The 21,221-nt window shown below is 49.7% G+C and overlaps 1 protein-coding gene across 2 annotated transcripts in view; it reads right to left on the bottom strand.

The window, feature by feature from the left end:
- c10h8orf34 (chromosome 10 C8orf34 homolog) overlaps positions 1-21,221 on the bottom strand; it is a 536,034-nt gene that overhangs the window by 100,838 nt on the left and 413,975 nt on the right. For both annotated transcript variants that reach the window (XM_038809543.1, XM_038809544.1), the window contains exon 9: positions 14,792-14,883. In XM_038809543.1, the coding sequence (XP_038665471.1) occupies positions 14,792-14,883 (92 nt within the window). The remainder of the gene's footprint in view (positions 1-14,791; positions 14,884-21,221) is intronic.

Below are 21,221 nucleotides of genomic sequence, written 5' to 3'. Positions count from 1 at the left end.
TGGCCTGGCCCACGATCGGGGCCCACCGATCCGCGGGCGGGCCTGTGCCGTGGGGGCACTCTATTGTTCCGCACCAGCAGCTGTTGCAGTCAGCCATTGCCGGTGCGGAAACGAAGCCCTCTGCGCATGCGCGGGGATGTCGCCAGCACATGCTGGCGCTCCCGTACATGCGCCAACTCGGCTGGCCGGCGGAGGCCCTTCAGCGCCGGTTGGCATGGTGCCAATCCCCTTTCCCGCCGGCCGGCGGGGCGCAAACCACTCCGGGGCAGGCCTCGCCCCTGAAGATGCAGAGGATTCCGCACCTTTGGGGCGACTCCTCAGCGCCGGGTCCCCCCGCCCTGCCGGGTAGGGGTGAATCCCGCCCCTGAAAGAGCCAGGAATGTCAGGATTCCAGAGATCAGGGTGCCACTTTTAAAGGGTACCCTGATCTCCGGTAAAAGAAAAATGAAGATTCCCCCTTCCTCCAAAAGACTCAGAGACCCCCCATATGGGTACCCACCCCACAGTGTGAACACCCCCCCCCCCCCCCCCCCCACCACACGTACACAGGAAAGCAATTCCCATGCACACAGGTGACAATAAAGATTATTATAAAAAAAACTCTCCCACATATACAAGGGTACCCTCCACATACATGAAGAACCCACCCTTGCCATGGTCCCGCTATTTAGATGAGAACTTCAAGGAGACCACCAGTGAGGCGTTGCAGCAGTCATTCCCATCTTCCACCAATGCAGAGACAGATACCTCGGTGGGCGACATTAGTGGACAGGCTTCTGGGGAACATTCTGTGAGCACCACACAGTTGCTGATGCACATCAGGTGGAGGTAGGAACATTTCATAGTTTGATTTCATAGAATTTACAGTGCAGAAGGAGGCCATTCAGCCCATCAAGTCTGCACTGGCTCTTGGAAAGAGCACCCTACCCAAGGTCAACACCTCCACCCCATCCCCATAACCCAGCAACCCCACCCAACACTAAGGGCAAATTTGACACTAAGGGCAATTTATCATGGCCAATCCACCTAACCTGCACATCTTTGGACTGTGGGAGGAAACCGGAGCACCCGGAGGAAACCCACGCACACACGGGGAGGATGTGCAGACTCCGCACAGACAGTGACCCAAGGCCGGAATCGAGCCTGGGACCCTGGAGCTGTGAAGCGATTGTGCTATTCACAATGCTACCGTGCTGCCCAGTTCGAGGTCTGCTGGATCCCAGGACTCAACTGAGTCCCAGTCAGATGGAAAGCCTCTGGGCAAGGGTTATCCCTGAACTGATGCAGATGCTAGGGCACAGCCATGAGATTCAGGAGGGGATGTCAGCGAGTCTCAAAGTCTAACGGCGCAGGCAATGCGCGGCACCGAAGTCAACACTGCTAGGGTGGCGACAGCAGATAAAGCCTGGAGCATGATGCCAGCGCCCTGAGTGGTCGTATACAAGGCATGGCTCAGTCTGTGAAGGTCATGGCTGAGGGCCTCGACCTCATGTCCCAGTCGCTGAGGGTTGTGCCCCAGATGCAGGTGGACATTGGCGGGGCACTGCAGAACACGGCCCAGTAACTGAGGACCATCACTGAGGGTGTCAACACCATGGTGCAGGGTGGGTTTGTTATTGTTGTAAAATGTAAAAATGTTGAAAATTTGGAATAGAAATACTTTTAAAAAAAACACCATGGTGGTCACTATTTGTGGCTACGGGGAATGGAAATTTCATATGGTCAACATTAAACGTGTAACACCTGATACATGTGAAGCCTGTGTCATGTTATTCTCCACAGCGGGCCTGCCTTCACACCCGCCCTCTGCTGCCCTCCACCCACCCTCAGCTACCTCCGCTCACCCCACTCCCCGCCCAGCAGGAACAGTGGTCTAAGATCAAGAGCCCCCGATGCAGACCCCGTTCAGAGGATGGGTGTGAGCACGTTGTCAGCAAAAAGACAGGAGTCAGACTTAGACATAAACTGAGGAGCACCAGAGTTTATCTCACAACGGGTTATCATCACTCTTCTGCCATTTATATTGACTCTCTGACAGTACCGACACATGTCCATTCACCCTGAACGGATGGTACAACCTGGGAGGGTGGGATAGGTTAGTCGGCAGGTATGGGAGGGTCAGGGAGCGGTTGAGGGAATGGGGATGGGGGTGAGGGTGGCCAATAAGGGGAGGGGGTAAATGGGGGGGGGGGGAGGGAGTTGGCTGGGGTGGAAATTGGAGGGGCAAGGGGGAGCTGATGGACAAAGCCTCAGTCCTATGAGAAGCGGGTGAGGATGAGGGAATCCCTCATCCTCTGGGCATGCCGGGCCTTCGCCGCTGTCTCTCCTCCATCCTCCGACTCCACCGGTGCGTACTCCCTCGGCTCATCCTCCAGCCCCTCCTGGTCCAGCCCCTCCTCCTCCTTCTCAGACCAGCCCTCAAGCCCCTCCTCCTCATCCTCCAGAATATCGCCCTGCTACTATGCCAGGTTGTGGAGGGCACAGCAGACAACAACAAAGCGGGAGACTCTCTGGGGGAGTGTACTGCAGTGCACCAGCAGAGCGTTGGAGGCATTGGAACCACATTTTGAGCAGTCTGATGCACCGCTTAATTACAGCATGGCTAGCAACATGGGCTTTGTTATATTGGGTCCCTGCCTCGGTCTCCGGCCTCCGCACTGTCATCAGCCAGGACATCAGTGGGTACCCCTTATACCTAAAGACCCAACCCGTCATTCTGGGGTGTTCCTCGAAGACGCTAGGAATCTCCGAGTGTCCCAGGATGTAGCTGTCATGCACTCTCCCTAGGAAGTGTGCATACACGTGCATGATCTGAAGGTGGTGGTCACAATCGAGTTGATCATTCAGGGAGTTAAACTCCTTCCCGTTAATGATGGGCACTCACTGATGCCCCGGTATCAAGTTGACATGCATGCCATCTATTACCCCTGGACCTGGGGTATCCCGGCGATGGCTGAGAATCTTGCTGTCCGACCACCTTGATAGGTTTAGTCCAGCAAAAAAACTGATATAGTCAGCTTCCCGGGCATACAGGACATCTGCAGCCAGATCTGTGTTGGGTGCTATGCAGTGGCTTAATCACGGCTATAATATTGAATTGAAGGTCAAATCAGATACTGAAAGGGAAATGAAGAAAGGGGAATAAACGTAAGATTAAACGAGAATGATCTGCGATGAATGGAAGATTTTAGGAAAATTGGGATGGAATTCTCTGTTAGTTGCGATTCACTTTTCCCGCTGGTGTTGGGTGGTTACAATGGGAAATCCTGTTGACAAGCGGTAGGAAGATAGAATCCTGCCCCCAGTAAATGACGTCCGGCCAAGGCACACCCGCTGGGGAACTGTAGAATACCGCCCTAGATTATAAATATATTGGGCAATTTAAGGGTTAAAAGCCTGGGGTTCGAATGTGATTGACTGCAGTGGCCCTGTTTTTTGAAAAAGGGTTCTGTTTTGTTGTTTTAGCAGCCAGAAGGTGAAATTGACAGAGGAATATGTCTTTTAGTCTGGGCTAATGCACTTGCTTTCATAGAATTTACAGTGCAGAAGGAGGCCATTCGACCCATCAAGTCTGCACCGGTCCTTGGAAAGAGCACCCCCCTTAAGCCCACACCTCCACCCTATCCCTGTAACCCAGTAACCCCACCGAACATTTTTGGACCCTAAAGGCAATTTATTTTGGCCAATCCACCTAACCTGCACATCTTTGGATCTGTAAAGCAATTGTGCTAACCACTGCGCTACCGTGCTGCTTTGACAGGGGACAGTCCCTGGGGAGTTAATGTACATCCAGTCCCTGGAAAGTTAATTGTCTTTCAGCTTGGGGAGATGATGTCAGTGCTGGGTGGAGCTGAGCGAGAGACATTTTGAAAAGGCTTTTGGAGAGATGAGTGGAAATCTGAGCTGGCAACCCTTATTGTTTTCTTCGACCACAAGTAAAGGCTGTTTTTGTTCCCAGTAGGATAGTTTAAAAAAGAGTAATAATATTTTAAAGCAGAACAGTCGTTTCTGAAGACAACGAAGTGGCTGAAACAATCCAGTTGAAGCAGCTATTTGACGATGTTTAGTCAGGATCTGCAGGGGTTCTCAGCATAGCCCAAATCTGGGGCGGGATTCTCCCCTACCCGGCGTGACGGGGGGACCGGCGTAGGGGAGTGGCGCCAACCACTCCGGGGTCGGGCCTCCCCAAAGGTGGGGAACTCTCCGCACCTTTGGGGGCTAGCCCCGCGCTGGAGTGGTTGGCACCAGAAGACTGCCGCAAAAAACCGGCGCCAGCGGCGGCGGGAGAGGCCTCCCAGCGGCGGGACTTCGGACCATTCGGGCCGGAGAATCGCCGCAGGGGTCTCTCCGATTGGAGTGGCGTGATTCCTGCCGCCTCCACTTCCTGGGTGGCGGAGAATCTCTGCCACGGCGGGGGCGGGATTTGCAGCGGCCCCAGGCGATTCTCCGACCCTGTCATTCTTGTGACATAATGAGGAATTAAAAAAAAACATTTCCAGAAACTGGATAAGAATTTAAACATTATAGTCATATGTTCTGTTGAATAAACATTATTGCAATAACTGCCGCTGACGTCACCACCGGCGCATGCGCGATGTGGGTTTCTCTTCCGCTTCTGCCATGGTGGAGGCCGTGGCGGCGGCGGAGGAGAAAGAGTTCACCCAGGGCACTGGCCCGGAGGCTGAGCGGGGGGCCCCATTCGCGGGCCTGGCCACCGTGGGGGCACCCCCCGGGGTCCGATCGCTCCGCGCCCCCCCCAGGACCCCGGGAGCCCGGTCGCGGCGCCGATCCTGCCGCCACCAGAGGTGGTTCAAACCTCGGCGGCGGGAGAGGCCTCCCAGCGGCGGGACTTCGGCCCATTCGGGCCGGAGAATCACCGCAGGGTCCTCTCCGATCGGAGTGGCGCGATTCCCACCGCCGCCACTTCCCGGGTGGTGGAGAATCTCTACCACGGCGGGGGCGGGATTTGCGGCGGCCCCAGGCGATTCTCCGACCCTGCGGGGAGAATTTCACCCCTGTTCTGTGATGCAATTATTACTCAATGCCCTGCTGATTTTTAAGCTGAATTGAGAACTGCATGTTTCTTTTCTTGTGAGATAATGAGGAATTGCGAGAGTGTTAAGGGGTAATTGTTAACTGTTAATTTCAGGTGTGAAGTTAAACAGTTGCATATTGTGTTCCTAAGACTACCGGTGACAACGATGTGCTGAGCAGTCGCACTTCAGGTGGCTCTCCTCCCGTGGACCCGAAAAATAGTCACTTTTCAACGATAACTCGCCAAAAAGACGCAGTAACTCATTCCCCAACCTTAGTAAGTCAGAGGAAGGAAGAAAGAGAAGGGGAATAGAAGAAAAAAAATGCCTGGAAAAAGCCAAACTAGGGGCCAAGCAGAGACTTGGAGTGGAAGGGGCCAGGAACGGCCACACTTGGACAAGCCAACCAGCGCACGAGGTGGCGGAGCACAGTTTCGCCGAAGCAAAGGGAGCAAGGCAGACACGAACAAGCTTCCCCCACACAACAGGGGAGTGGGGGAAAAAGAGGATAGGAGTTGGGGGAAGAGGGACAAAGGGGGGATAAAGTGGGGGGGACTGGGGGGTGGGGGGTCATAAGGAGGGGGGGATATAGGACAAGAGCGAGAGCGGCAATATGGCTACAAAGGGCTGCAACCAGGGGCCCGGAGCAAAGAAGCACTGCAATAACCACGGTCTCTGGGCGAAGGGAGACCAACCCTGGAGTACAGGAACCTACCCACATGGTGGACGCACAGTTGTCAGCCATGTTGGGTGCCCCGGTATAGCGACACACCAACTGATCATTGGGGGGGGGGGGGGGGGGGGGCTTTAACTGTGTACAGGATCCAAGGACAGACAGGTGAAACCCCAAAACATGGAAGACCTCAAACATTGCGAAGGAACTCGGTCAGCTTATGGAGCAGATAGGGCCGGTGGACCCTAGGAGGTTCACCCACCCAGGGGAGAAAGAGTTCTCCATCTTCTCCCCAGTTTACAACGCGTATGCCAGGATTTATTACTTTGTCATGGGGAAATCGGTGGTTCGAGGGTTGGTCAAAGCGGAATATTCCGCAATCATAATCTCCAACCACGCTCCGCATTACGTGGATGTGACGTTGGAGACGGGTAGGGCGCAATGCCCCGCAAGGACCTTGGACACTGCCTGACGAGTCGACATGGCTTTCAGCGAAAGGGTATCACAGGCCACAGCGGAATATACGGAAAACAACCAAAACAGGGAGGTCTTACCCTCCACTTTCTGGGAGGCACTAAAAGCCGTGATCAGAGGAGAAGTTATTGCCTTCAAAGCGCAAAGAGACAGGGAGAGGAGGATGGCTAGGCAGTAGTTGGTCGACTACTGGAGGCAGACCGTAAATACTCCGAGGCCCGACCGTAGAGTTCCTGGCGGAGAGGAAAAAGCTACAAATGAAAAATGAAATCATTTATTGTCACAAATAGGCTTCGAATGAAGTTACTGTGAAAAGCCCCTAGTTGCCATATTCCGGCACCTGTTCGGGGAGGCTGTTACGGGAATTGAACCGTGCTGCTGGCTTTCCTTAGTCTGCTTTCAAAGCCAGCGATTTAGCCGTGTGCTAAACAGCCCCTAATGGACTTTGACCTGCTCTCCACGAGAAAAGCAAAGGAAAAATAATGAGCTAGAATTCAACTACAAGTAGAAGTGAAGAAATTGGAAATGAAAGAAAAGGAAAGAATAGCAGAATGGCAGAAGAAAAGATAAAAGAGAAGGCTTTTGAAAAGGAAATGGAATCTATTTTTAATGAGGTAAGAATTGTCAAAATAGTTCATTTACACTTCTTAGGCTCATTCTGTCGCCCTTTACTGGGGTCCATTTTTTTTTTGCTACAATTACTGAGCACTCGGAATTTTGACCCCTTTGTAGTTAATACAAGTCTCAAATTTACTCTGCAGACGATCCAGTTGGATTTTCAATTTAACAAGACGATATCACAATGAACAGTGTTTTTCCAGCAATTGTACTGCCATGTTTTTCTTTCAGCACGAGGATAGCAATTATATGATTATGGTAAAAGTTTCAGCATGTTCGATACTGAAGTACGGAACAGGGTACTCATTAGAGTACTAGTTGCTTCAAGGTCTTTAATTAGCTCCAATTGAATAGGCCATAGTTTAGTGATAGCATTCACCTCTGAGTCAGAAGGTTGTGAGTTTAAACCTCACTCCAGGGATTTGACTACCTAATCTAGGCTAACACTGCATGGAGACGATAGCCCGGTTGAAAATGTGGGTGTTAAGCAACTGAGCAGTATAGTGATAGGTAATGAAAAGGTGCTAAAAAGGCTGGCAGCACCCATGTAGGGAAGTCGCCAGGCCCGGATGGGATGGATTCTAGATTACTGCGAGGGGTAAGGGAGCATGCAGAGCCGTTGACAGACATTTTCCAGGCCTCTCTGAACACAGGATTAGTCCGGGGGACTGGAAGATTGCAAATGTTTTTTTAATTTAGATTACCCAATTATTTTTTCCAATCAAGGGGCAATTTAGCGTGGCCAATCCACCTACTTTGCACATTTTTGGGTTGTGGGGGCGAAACCCACGCAGACACGGGGAGAATGTGCAAACTCCACACGGACAGTGACCCAGAGCCGGGATCGAACATGGGACCTCAGCGCCGTGAGGCAGTTGTGCTAACCACTAGGCCACCGTGCTGCCCTTAGGATTGCAAATGTGACGCCGTTGTTTAAGAGACGGGCAAACGACAATCCAGGAAACTATAGAACTGTCAGCATGACACCAATAGTAGGAAAACTGATGGAGGCCATAACATGGGATGAGATAAATATATACGTAGAGAAAAATAAATTAATACTACACAGTCTACATGGCTTTGTAAAGGTTGGGCCAGGTCTGACAAATTTAACTGAATTCTTTGACAAGGTGACACAGGCAGTGGATGAAGGGAGTGCCAATGGTGTATATGTGGACTTTCAGAAACATTTGATATGGTGCCACACGGCAGGTTGGTTCGCAAATTAAAAATGTTTGGGATTGATATGTCCTTAGCAGCATTGATTAGAAGGTGGCAAAGAGATAGGAAACAGAGACTTCCGGTGGCGGCTATGGTGTGAGTGGTCACACACAGGGCAGCTCCTGCTTGAAGACACAGAAAAGAGCTCTTTTTGCCGTAACTGGGTGGAATTTTGATGAAAAGGCGTAGGTGAATGTTGGAGGGGTAGCTTCCCCCAGGAGTGATATGTCAGCTGGAAATGCAGGAGGATCGTTCAAACGCCATCGAAGGAACTGTGGCTCCTTCTTTGGAATGGGTGGAGAAGTGTTTGAAGGTGCCGGGGTCGCAGATTCAGGAGATCAAAGGAGTGATCTCAGACCACAGCGATTGTGTGGTAGCTCACGGGTGGAGGTGGGGCTCCCACGAGACCTCTGTAAAATGTTGAGGGCAAAGGTGGAGGTGCAGGAGAATACCTTGAGAAGGCAGAACCTGCGAATACTGGGCCTGCCTGAAGGAGTGGAAGGTTTGAGTGCCATGAGGTACGTCTCGAAGATGCTGGCGGGGCTGGTGGGGAATAGGGTGCTAGTTAAGGTGCCTGAAGTGGACAGAGCGCATAGGTTCCTGAGGCAGAAGCCTAGAGCTGGGGAGCCGCCGTGGGTGGTGACAGTGAGACTCCACCAATTTGTGGAGAAAGAGAAGATTTTGTGTTGGGCCAGGGAGAAACGCACCTGCGACTGGGACGGGAATAAGGACCGAATTTATCAGGACATCGGAGCTGAGTTGGCGAAACGGTTGGCAGGCTTCAACAAGGCCAAGGCGGTGCTGTACCGGCGGCAGATCAGGTTTGAGGTGCTCTACCCGGCGAAATTATGGGTCACGTTCAGAGGCCGGGAGTATTATTGTGAGACCCCAGAAGCAGCCAAAGACATCATTCAGGAGCATAAATTGGGGAGAACTGAACGGTCAATACTTGGGAACCGGGTGCTGGCATTTTGTAATGACTGGGAGCATGTTTGAAATGGGGTAGGGATTAGGGGATTTTCATCTTTTCTTGGGGGGGGGGGAGCGGGGTTTGCTGTTTACTGTTGGGATTGTAAGGGATTGTAGGGGTGAAACATTTACATGGGGATGGATGTTCCTGTCTTCCCCTCTTGTTTTATGGGACTGTTTGTGTTTAACATGTGTTTATTTGTTTTTGAGAAGGCTGCTTGGAGCTCAGGAGAAGTCCTTGTTTGGATGGGCAGGGTAAGGTCAGCAGGGAGCATTCTTCCTTGAGCTGAGGAGTGGGGGGTGGGGGGAAGGGGAGGTCATTGGGAGGTGCCTTTGAGCAGGGGCTGCTGCGCTAGCAGGTGATGCTGGTGAACGGAAGTGAGGTGGTGGGGGACAAGGCCGAGAGTGGTGGCCGGGGAGGGGTGGGGGGGAGCGGGGGGTAGTTTGTTGCAATTTGCAGGGGATGAAAGATGACATGGTCAGGGGCGGAGAAAGAGTCCATCTGGGATGGGCTAGGTATAGGGTGGGATTAAGGAGGCAGGAGTTAAGTGGGGAAGATGACGGATGGTAGAAGGGATTGGAGGCGTAAGCCTCCGGTCCGGCTGGTAACATGGAACGGCCGGTTACGTGGGTGTGTTCGCGCACCTTAGGAGCTTGAATGCAGGGGGTGGTCTTTCTGCAGGAGATGCACCTCCGTGTGAAGGACCAGGTTAGGCTAAGGAAGGGGTGGGTCAGGCAAGTTTTTCCCTTGGGGGAAGGGCTGATACAAGCTGGAAGGCCCCAGCTGGAGTTGATGGCTTTTATTAAGGCAGAATTGCAGCAGCAGAGGAAGGAAATGCAGGAGGATCGCTCAAACGCCATCGAAGGAACTGTGGCTCCTTCTTTGGAATGGATGGAGAAGTGTTTGAAGGCGCAGGGGTCGCAGATTCGGGAGATCAAAGGAGTGATCTCGGATCACAGCGATTGTGTGGTAGCTCACGGGAGGAGATTTTAACTGTGTCCTGGAACCGAGGGTGGATAGATCGTAGGGTACGAATGGCAAGGGAGTTGGGGGTGGGGGGATTTATGGAGAGGATGGGTATGGTGGATCCAAGGCGTTTTCAGAACTCGGGGGGAAGGGAGTATTCCTTCTTTTCACACATCTATAAGGTGTATTCGAGGATTGATTACTTTATAGTGAGTCGGGAGATTTTGGTTGGGGTGTATCATGATATGGAAACATGCAACCAATGAACACTCAGAATAGGACACAACAAATGGGCAGTCAGGACACTCAGAGGTGGCATCACCATAAGGGGGCATGGCATAAACACTATAAAAGGGATGAGGCTCTCAGACCCTGGGCGCGATTCTCCGCTCCCCACGCCTGGCGGGAGAATTGCGGGAGGGCGGGCGACTCACATCACGCCCCCCCCAGCACCCTCCACGATTCTCCCACCCCCCGCTCGGAAGAATCGCCGCTCGCCGTTTTTCATGGGGACCGGCGATTCTCCGACCCGGATGGGCCGAGCGGCCTGCCGTTCCCGAGCGGTTCACGACGTCGGCAACCACACCTGGTCGCTGCCGTCATGAACATGGGCACCAAAGGCCCGTTTGAAGCTTGTGGGGGGCAGAGAGGGGAGTGAGCACCACGGCCGTGCTCGGGAGGGGACTGGCCCGCGATCGGTGCCCACCGATCATCGGGCCGGCGTCTAAAAGCGACGCACGCTTTCCCCTCCGCCGCCCCGCAAGATCAAGCCACCACGTCTTGCGGGGCAGCAGAGGGGAAGATGGCCACCGCGCATGCACGGGTTTGAGCCGTCAGCCGTCGTGACGTCAGCCGCGCATGCGCGGGTTGCAGCCGGCCAACCTGCGCATGCGCAGCTGACGTCTCTTAGGCGTGCCGGCCGCGTCATTCTCGGCATGCCGCCTTGACACAAGCGTCAAGGCCCGGCTGCCGAGAATAATGGAGCGCCACTCCTAGCCCCCCCGGGTGGGGGTGAATACAGTGAGAGGAGCGGCCTCCGAGGCCGTCGTGAAACTCGGCCGAGTTCACGACGGCCTTCCCGATTTTTCCCGGGAGCGGAGAATTCCGCCCCCTGCCTCTTTCCACAGATAGACATCTAGAGAGTTAGACAGGGTTGATCAGCAGCATCACACCCCAGCATGTGGCTTAGAGCAAGCTGGTACAATTAGACTGAGTTACTACAGTTAGATTAGCAGAGAGTCAAACTCATTTGAGAGCTGTGTTAATAGTTCAATAAACACGTTGAACTCATTTCAGAGTCTGGAGCATCCTTTAGCTAAGACTGCATCAAGTAGCAGTCTGTGTTATCCAAAGCAGCATAACACAACAGGGTGGAGGGGGCAGAGTATGCGGGGATAGTTATCTCGTACCTTGCGCCCCACTGGCTGGAGATTTGGTTTTGAATGGGGCGAGAGCAGAGGCTGGGGTGGAGGTTTGACTTGGGGTTGTTGACGGATGGAGGTTTTTGTGATAAAGTGCAGGCGGTGGTTAAGGAGTATGTGGAGTTGAATCAGAATTGCAGGGGCAATTTGACAGGCTGACAATGGGAAGGGCAGTAGGGCAACTGCGTAGGGTAAGAGGGGTGTGATATGAGTATGGGGAGAAGGCGAGCCACATGCTGACGCACCAGCTGCAGAGGCAGGCTGCATCCAGGGAAATACTGAAGATACGGACTGGGGCTGGGGATATGGTGTCGGCGACAGGGAAGATAAACGAGGAGTTTAGGGAGTACTACCGGGGACTTTACGAGGAGGACCCATAGGAGAGGAGGGCGATATGGGGCGGTTTCTAGACGAGCTGGAAGTTCCCCAGGTGGAGGAAGCAAAGAAACAGGTGTTGAAGGAGCCCCTGGAGCTGAGGGAGATGCTGGATAGCATCAGGGGTATGAAGTCGGCGAAGGCCCCTGGGCCGGATGGGTACCCGGTGGAATTTTATAAGGAATTTGCGACGGACCTGGCACCGCATCTGTTGGGGCTTTAATGAAGCACTGAAGAAGGGGGAGTTGCCGGAGATGATGACGCAGACAATAATCACACTAATCCCGAAAAGGGGAAAGACCCGGTGGAATGTGGGCCGTACAGGTCCATATCACTACTGAACACAGATGTGAAAGTATTGGCTAAGTTGTTGACGGGGAGGACAGGGGACTGTCCCGTAGGTGGTTGCAGAAGATCAAACAGGCTTCGTAAGGGACAGGCAACTCGCGAGTAATGTAAGACGGCTGCTGAATGTGGTGATGAATCCGTAGGGGGCTCTGGTACTGGAGGTGGTGGTGTCCATGGATGCGGAGAAGGCATTTGATCAGGTGGAGTGGCGGTACTTGTTCGAGGTTTTGGGAAGGCTTTTATACTCTATGTCTCTATTTATAAACCCAAGGATCCTATGTGTCTTCTTAACAATTGTTTCAACTTGCTTGGCTACCTTCAGAGAATTATGCACTTGAACCCTGAGGTTCCTCTGCTCCTGTAATCCCCTCAAAGTTGTAACATTGAGCCTATATTGTTTCCCCGTGTTTCTTCTATCAAAATGCATTACCTCACATTTCGCTGCATTAAAGTTTATCTGAGGTGCCTGCCCATTTAGCCAACTTGTCAATGTCCCTCTGAAGTCGCTCAGCGCATCCTCAGCGTCCAATTCACTATTCTCCCTAGCTTAGTATCATCTGCTAATTTAGAGATTTTGCCCTCAACACTCACTTCTAAATCATTGATATAAATCAGAAAAAGCAAGGGTCCCAACATAGTATTTACAATCTACCTGACAGTGGCTATTCACCACATCAAAGATCATTTGCCCTCTGGTGTGTGTATTAAATGGCACCGAGATGGAACTCTCTTTAACCTCTGTCATCTCCAAAACATAAACTATTCACTATGGACATACATGATTTGTGGATGGCTGTAGCGCTGTTGCCCACTCTGCATCAGATTTGCAAGTCACTCTTGATTTCTTCAATTTTGTATACAAGGTACTCAGTCTGTCCTTGATTATTAAACAAACAAAACACAGAAATCAATCCACACCTGGTCAGCAAAATATGCCGATTCCCATATATTTTGAACCAGAGACTCTGGAATATGTTGAGCACTTTCCATACTTTGGCAGCCTCCTCTCACAAAAGGCCACTAGGGGGGATCCAATAGTAAATCAGCCGGGTCAGTTATACCTTCCAAAAACCATTGTAGTGAATGTTTAACAACAAAGACTTCCGCAAATCAACAAAAGTCCTCAGCTACAAAGTATTCACTTGTTGTCAACGTACTCCTGTACTGCAGTGGCTGTATCAGAGGCACACAAGAGCACGAGGGAAATTCCATCAGCAATGCCTCCACTGCATCCCCTGGATTCAATGGAAGGATCAACAAACAAATGCTAGTGCCCTTCTTGAAGCCAGCTCCACAAGTATTCAGACAAAACTCTGGCAAAATGAACTTCATTGGGCTGGACACTTAAGCCGCTTGGGCAAAAGCATTTACCCACCAGGGGATATTTTCTAAACTCTCAGTGCCATGGATGGATAAAGAAAACACGACAAAGACACGCTGAAACTCTCCTTGAAGCGTAGCAGCATTGATATTACTGACAAGGAGGAGCGTGCTACCAATCATTCAAAATGGTGACAACTTATCCATCAAGCTGCATTGCGCTTTGTGTCCAAATGTCTTATTGATGAGGCAGAGTGAAAGCAAAGAAGAAAAGGAAGCAAATCCAGCACTCCGGATCCCACTGCTTCGTGATGTCCTGCCCCATGCACCCAAAGATCTGTAGGTTGAGGATCAGCCTGTTAAACCTCATGAAGGCCGATGGCAGAATCTCATGATCCTGAATTGATGTCATCCTCAAATCGAGGGACAGCCAATGACGGCAATTTAAGAAATGGAAGAGCAAGATTAGAATAGGATCCTGCCATGAAATTCAGCAGAGCTTCTGCTTTTCCAGACTCTCCTTTCCTCCATGCTTCCTGCCACACTTCCCACCTTTCTCTAAATATCAAGGCCTCTTTATCAGACCTTCCCTCAGCCTTTTAATTTCCAAGAAAAAATCCCCAGCCTGTTTTGTCTTTCCTGATAAGTATAAACTCTCAGTTCTGGTATTGTACTTGCAAACCTGTTTTGCACCTTCTCTAGAGTATTTCTAACCTTCATATAATATGTAGGTCAGCATTGTACAGAGTAAGCTATGTATGGTCTAACCAAGGTTCTACATAAATGCAAGATAATTAGTGGAATATTCCCAGGCCTACAAAAGTGGGTTTAAAGGCAGGCCAGGGAACCAGCTTGCAGACTCAACTCAACCATTTGGTCGATGGGCCAGGACATTTCTGGCTCTGGACAACCTTGCCAGAGACAGGTGCACAAACATTATCTTCAAAGGAAGTTATTCTTAATTGCTTTCAAAAATATTTAAACTATAAGAGTGGCTTTGCCATAGACCACCATTTGGATTCTTTGGCAAATCGAAGATCTCCCATATCTTTCAAAGGAGCTAAATTATTGATTTTAATATTTAAAGCTTGACAGACATTGCGCAATTCATTCATCTGTTGATGCTGAATTGAACTTGGGGATAAAGATTTTAAGCATATATTCATGCCCAAATGCTGCACCCTCACGGTTTGTGGAACCTAATACTCTTCTTTTTACATAAAACAATAGTCTCAAGGCCTAATTTTAATTCCAGGACACCTTTTGCGAGGTGACTCGCATTTTGAGTTGGTGACTTACCTGTTGCTCAAGAAGTTAGACTGCTTTATTCAAAATAAGTATTATTTTTTAGAATAAAAATATTCTTACTCACACACTGTTTGGGGCTCAGGGACTGCTTGTTCAGGGGAGTGTGATATCTGTGATCCATCATTAGATTCTTCCATTAAACGATTTCCCTGGAATCTAAGGAAAACAAAATAAACGTGTATTATTAATTTTGTACTCAATTTCATTGTACTTTAGTAAATCATAGAATCCAGAATTTGAAAGCGTCGCTGCATTTTAAGGCAGTTGACTTACCCAAACAGATTATATGGAGTGAATTATGAATATGAATGATTGATTATGAATAATGAAAGAATATGAACCTTTCCAAAATATTTTCACAATAAATTGACAAAATCAGACAAATAAATTGCATGAAGACAAACTCATACAAGTAGGCTAATTCATTACAATGGTACATTGATCTAACCTTGGGAAGATTTGCGTGTAATACTGAAGTGCAGATACCAAAATTGCCCAATAGAAGCATTTCAGTTGGGATGTCATGAACAAGAAGAATGGGCGAGATTCTCCGCACTCCCGACGGTGCGGAGAATAGCGTGGCTCGTAAAATTTTACGGCCACGCTGTTCCGACGCCCTCCCGCTATTCTCCCCCCCCCCCCACGCCCAACTCCCGACACGTATCGCTGCCGCCGTTTTTTTACGGCCGGCAGCGATTCACAGCTGATAGATGGGCCGAGTTCCCAGCCCTTTACGGCTGTTTTTACGAACGGCAAACACACCTGGTCTGGCCGTTCGTAAAAACGGCCGTAAACACTCGCATTTTATAACCATGGCACCGATTGGCACGGCAGTACCACGGCCATGCCAAGGGTGCCATGGGCCCGCGATCGGTGGGCACCGATCGCGGGCAGCGGGCCCGATGCCCGTGCACTATTTCTCCTTCCGCCGCCTCGCAGTATCCATTCGCGGGGCGGCTGAGGGGCAACCCGGCCTGCGCATGCGCGGGTTTCGCGCAAATGCGCGATGACGTCATCCGCGCATGCGCGGGTTGGAGTCTTCCAATCCGCGCATGCGCGGCTGACGTCATATGACGCGTCAGCCGGCGCTAACTCCGGCAAGCGGGCTTAACGAAATTCGTTAAGCCCGTGATGCCGGAGCTTACGGCGTCGGGCTGCTAGCCCCGACCGGGGACCAGAATCGGTTCCCGGTCGGGAAGGGGGGGGGTTGGCGTCAAACCCGCCCGGGTTTGACGCCAGCCTTACGATTTCTCCCCATATGGGAGAATCTCGCCCAATATCTTTTTGGCATTATTCTTACGTTCATGGGTGACATTTATGATAGAAACAATGTAGGCAACATAGTCTTAAAATTATGGATTGCTTTTGGAGTTGTAATTAGACTTTTCCATTTTTTTGTACATGTTATCTGCAGGTTTATGAATATCTTCATGAATATTTTACAGTATCTTTAGAGTGTATGTGGGCTGGGTTTTAGGCTACTGAGCACTGGGAGCCAGGTGAGGTGGGGAAACATCTGTAGCTTGCGATAATGCAATGTGGCTGTCAGTAGCAATTTAACTCCACCACTGTTTTATAATTTTGTTTCCTGGTTTCCCAACCAATTAGCTTGAGTGGATGTAATGATGGCACACATATGACTCAATTTAAACTCCAATATTTAAAGGGTCATTGCAAACATGAAATTTGATAGATTATGGAATTGGGAGAAGAACACAAGGCATTTACTGAATGGAGTGCACACCTTCAAAGGTTGCGCCTCATTTTAATGATGCCTTCCTGGGTGTGACGCTGGGGTTCTTTTGGCTCCAATGGAGATACTGCTGTCCATTGATGAGTGGATGAAACCAAGCAGTGAAGCAAAGATGGCATAGTTGGAGGTTGCTCATGAGTTCAGAACAGGGATGTGATAGCATACTAGTGGATTCAATATTGTAGTTTAATGACCTAAGCAGGCCAGGAAATGTGGGAACAGTGGCACATTCATCTACATCATGATGTATTACTTAAACCTGCTCTTTCTTCTCAAGTCTACTCTAGCACACCCCTCCTCACACCAACTGACCTTTCAGGTTCTGCACTTCCTCACATACCCATCTGATCACCTACCACTAACACGCAATGTCACCTTGAGGCCGTGTCATGTCTGTCCCTTAGAGGCATCCTCAACAAATTCTCTTCACCCATCCATTCAACATATGCTATTACTCTTATCCATACCTCCTTTCCCTTCTGACAGGAGATAAAATCACAGAACACAAGAGAAAGGCTGAGAGCTGAAGGTGATCCTCCAGTCATTGTGGAACTAATAGCTGCAGAGGAGGTGGTATTGGACATTAATGAAGCCTCAGTGCGCTTGGCCATTCGAGATGGGGCCTCCCAGCCACTTGATGATGTCGTTAAATATCACATAGCCTCATGGCATTCAATACTCATTTATGTTGAATTGATGTCAACAGCCATTGGATTATGATCACATTCATGATAATCATTTAAGCATGTTTATCTTGACAATGCTTATTCATGTCTTCAATCTCTCACAGAGTCAAATCTGTCCTGCAGAGGGTGATCCAAGAGCAGGAGGATGACTATTCTTCAAAGGAGATTACTCATTTTGTAGGTGCACCATCACAAACTCATGCCGATCATGCAAGAGGTCAGATACACACAATTCAGTGGGACCTGTAAAAAATATAAATCTGTTTCCACCTGATATCCCACAGTTTACAAACGAGAAATGGTACTTGGTGGAGACAGGCTCAACAGAAGCGGGTCTGCATTGGAAGGAGCACAATGCCCTAAACTCTGCTCAGCTGGATGCAGATGCTGGACCTTGGGAAGTATAGGAGAAAAGGTTAATTCTGGAGCAGTGTTATGTACGCAGGCTTCGTAGCTGCACAGTACACACTAGAAGAGAGTGGAAGAGTCTGCCTCAAGCCTGAGGTGCATGATTTGCAGGATTTTGTGACAACATGATAGAGTGGCCACCAACATACATCAATAAAGGTGGCCATCAAACGAGGGCATGCAGGCCCTTGCCAATGGCGTGCACACTATGAATGCCATCTTAAAAATGATGTGGAGATGCCGGCGTTGGACTGGGGTGAGCACAGTAAGAAGTCTTACAACACCAGGTTAAAGTCCAACAGGTTTGTTTCAAACACGAGCTTTCGGAGCACGGCTCCATTCACCTGAAGAAGGAGCCGTGCTCCGAAAGCTCGTGTTTGAAACAAACCTGTTGGACTTTAACCTGGTGTTGTAAGACTTCTTACTGTGATCCTAAAAATGATGAATGAAGGATGAATGAAATTCTAGACTTAACCATTAATTACCCCACTGATCTGCAGCAAGGTGTTCTCCAGCTCATTGCCATCAGCGAAGTGCACAGGGCCCGGGTAGAGCAGTCTTTGACAGGGTCCTCATGAGTTCCGAAATCCAGCCAAGAGCATCTGAGCAGTTAAAGTGGGAGTCTGAGCAACTTATAATTGAACCACCAGGATTGCAAACTGTAGAATGCAGGGAAGAGGAAATCATAGAATCATAGAATTTACAGTGCAGAAGGAGGCCATTCAGACAATCAAGTCTGCACCTGCGCTTACAAAGAGCACCCTACTGAAGACCACGTATCCACCTTATCCCCATAACCCAGTAACCCCGACTTAACATTTTTTTGGACACTAAGGGCAATTTAGCATGGCCAATCCACCTAACCCGCACAGCTTTGTGGGAGAAAGTGCAGACTCCGTACAGATAATAACCTAAGCCTGCTGGGATTTGAACCTGGGACCCTGGAGCTGTGAAGCACCTGTGCTAACCACTATGCTACCGTGCTGCCCTGTGTCCCACCGTTGACTGTGCTACAAATTGTTAGAAGGTTGAGCTTCTATTTTGAGCCACATAAATATTATTTGTTCACACCACATCCCAGTATGTCCCATTTTCAGTTGCTGTCAGGCAAATGACCCTTTCAGTTGTGATGAACGATAAGACAAAAATTGATGATGTTCAATGGGTTGATGAGGGATGGTGTTACGTAAAGGATGCATAGCGGTTTGCAGGATTGTTGCAGGAAAGGGAAGGAGAGATAGGCTGGGTGGCTCGTGAAACCTAAGGAACTTCACAATAGCTTCCCAGCAGCAATATGTTACGATGGCCACATCATTTTCTGCCTCCTCCTTCTCTGTCTGAAGGGATTCTATGCTCTGCAGTTTGTTCCCTCAGCTGATCCAGATCTCATTGCTGTGCAGTGTTGTGCAGGGTAACCATGACCATTCTAGAGGTGCTGAATCGTGAACTCTGAAGGACATATCCAATTTGCTCACTTTAGGTACCTGTATTAATAATAAGAGCAGCATTTTCGGCATGCTGATGAATTGTTCAATGGCACATTAGCTTTTCATGTGGCTTTCATAGTATTGCTCCTGTACCTCACTGGTTGGGCTTCTCACATGTGCTATTAGCCTTCTTTTACGTGGGTATCCTCCTCTCCGAGCAACCAGCCTGCAAGCCTGTCTTGAGGTGGGAAGAGTTTAGAGAGGATGGAATGTCGCAGGATGAGAGCATCATGGTTGCTGCCTTGGGATCTTATGGAACCCATAGAAACATCTTTTTGTGGCTGCAGACAAACAGTACATTGATGGAGTAGAAACCTTCAAGATTGATGAACATTCCTGGATGATCTGAAGTTGCCTTAATTGTACATGTCCGAGGATAAACCTCCTGCAGCTGTGCAGGGAAGTCAACCAGAGCCACATACGTGAGCGCCCTCTCAAATGGACATCATGGTGGCTCAGGTGACAAAATTGTTTGCTCTGCCAAATAAGCCATTGGCCACTTGCCCGATGCATTATAGGAGGCTGACTCTGAGGGCCTGCAAGTGCCTTCAGCAGAATCCTGGAAGGATCCAGAGGCAAATATGTTGAGGATAGGGGTGACTTTGACAACCACTGGTAAAGTATAGCCACCAGGGCCTCTTGGAAGCAGGTCTCATTCCAACAGGCTGCGAATACCTGCCACCACCAGATCCTGAACCTGCAGAACACTGGTGGCCGACATGTTGAAGAAGATTATTATATGCCTGCAGACCCTGTGCTGTGGTTTGTGCCTCCTACCAGCAATTTATCTCTGCTCATCCCCTCTCTCCTATGGAACTGCTGGTTGTGAGTAGCAGACTGTTATTGCTCATGCTGGTCCTCTTCCTGCTTCTCCTGTTGACACGGTTTGTCATTTTGTGCCTCAGTTGAGCTTTAAAGTCAAATAGTATTCACGGCACCCATGCTGATCTAGATAAGAGTTAAAAAGTGGAGATGCAAGGTACGAACCTCTATAGTTGTCAAAGTAACCTCCCAGATTGTGAAAGTAACCTCTCAGCACAAGTGAACTTTTCACACAAGTGGACAAGAAAGAAGCTGTGAGCTGTCAGTACCTATCGGCATATTTTCCTGTCATGGCTTCAGTTTTCAATGGCCGCTGTGTTCTTGTCTTGGTTTCACTGGCAAGTTCCAGGAAGTTCATATATACCCACAGTTAAATTACAAAAGCCTTGTTAACATTGCAGTAATTGAGTGATTATTATATTGAAATTAATAACCCGTCTCTCCCAAATATCGTCCGTGCATGTGGCCTAACATGCTGCAGTCAAGGGTGGAAATCAATGGGTTGGAGTTGGTTTCCCAATGCGGGGTCAATTGTCCCACTTTTAAGCTCTGCTCTACTGCAAGTTAAAATTCAGTGCTTTGTGTCAGTTTGTATGAACCTGAGTGAGGAAAAATGTATGTAATATATCAAAGAAGGACTTTAAAGTAGTGAACTTACAACTATTCAAGCAATAGAATTTCAAGCATCCGGCGTACTTTGCTCTAATTTACTTTCCTTAGTCAGACGGAAGCTGGCACTAAGGGTTGCCCCGACAACACTGTCACCACCTGTGCACCATATACTACCTCCTTGGTACGACATGGTGGATCAGTCCGCATTCAATTCCAGCCCCACTTCACCCTGAGTCGCAACACAGTTGAAATGAGCTTTTATTTTAAAATATGGGCGGGATTCTCCGTCGGCCGATGCCGAAATCGGGAAAGGCAATTGGGCTGGGAGTCGGTCTTGACGCCAGAATAATGGGCGGCACTCCCATTACCAGATCCTGCTTTACTTGTGCTCAGATGGTCCCCTAATTATATTTGGCAGGCTTGCCCCCTCCTCTTATGCCCCTATGACATCAGGAGGGTGACAACTCCTGCACTGTCTGAGAACTTACTGCCCCTCTCCCTGCCATTTGCACTGAGCCAATGGCTCCTGTTTCCCAATCTCTGTCAGTCATCCTTTCACGGCATGGTGGCTGCTGCCTAACAGTGCCAGGAATCAGGGTTCAATTCCTGCCTTGCGTGACTGTGGGTGTGGAGTTTGGACTTTCTCCCCGTGTTTGTGTGGGTTTCCACCGGGTGCTCCGGTTTCTCTCACAGTCCAAAGATGTGCAGGTTAGGTGAATTGGCCAT

The sequence above is a fragment of the Scyliorhinus canicula genome, chromosome 10 (assembly GCF_902713615.1).
Source record: "Scyliorhinus canicula chromosome 10, sScyCan1.1, whole genome shotgun sequence".
In the NCBI taxonomy this organism is placed as follows: Eukaryota; Metazoa; Chordata; class Chondrichthyes; order Carcharhiniformes; family Scyliorhinidae; genus Scyliorhinus; species Scyliorhinus canicula.
This window is presented reverse-complemented; position numbering and strand designations above follow the sequence as displayed.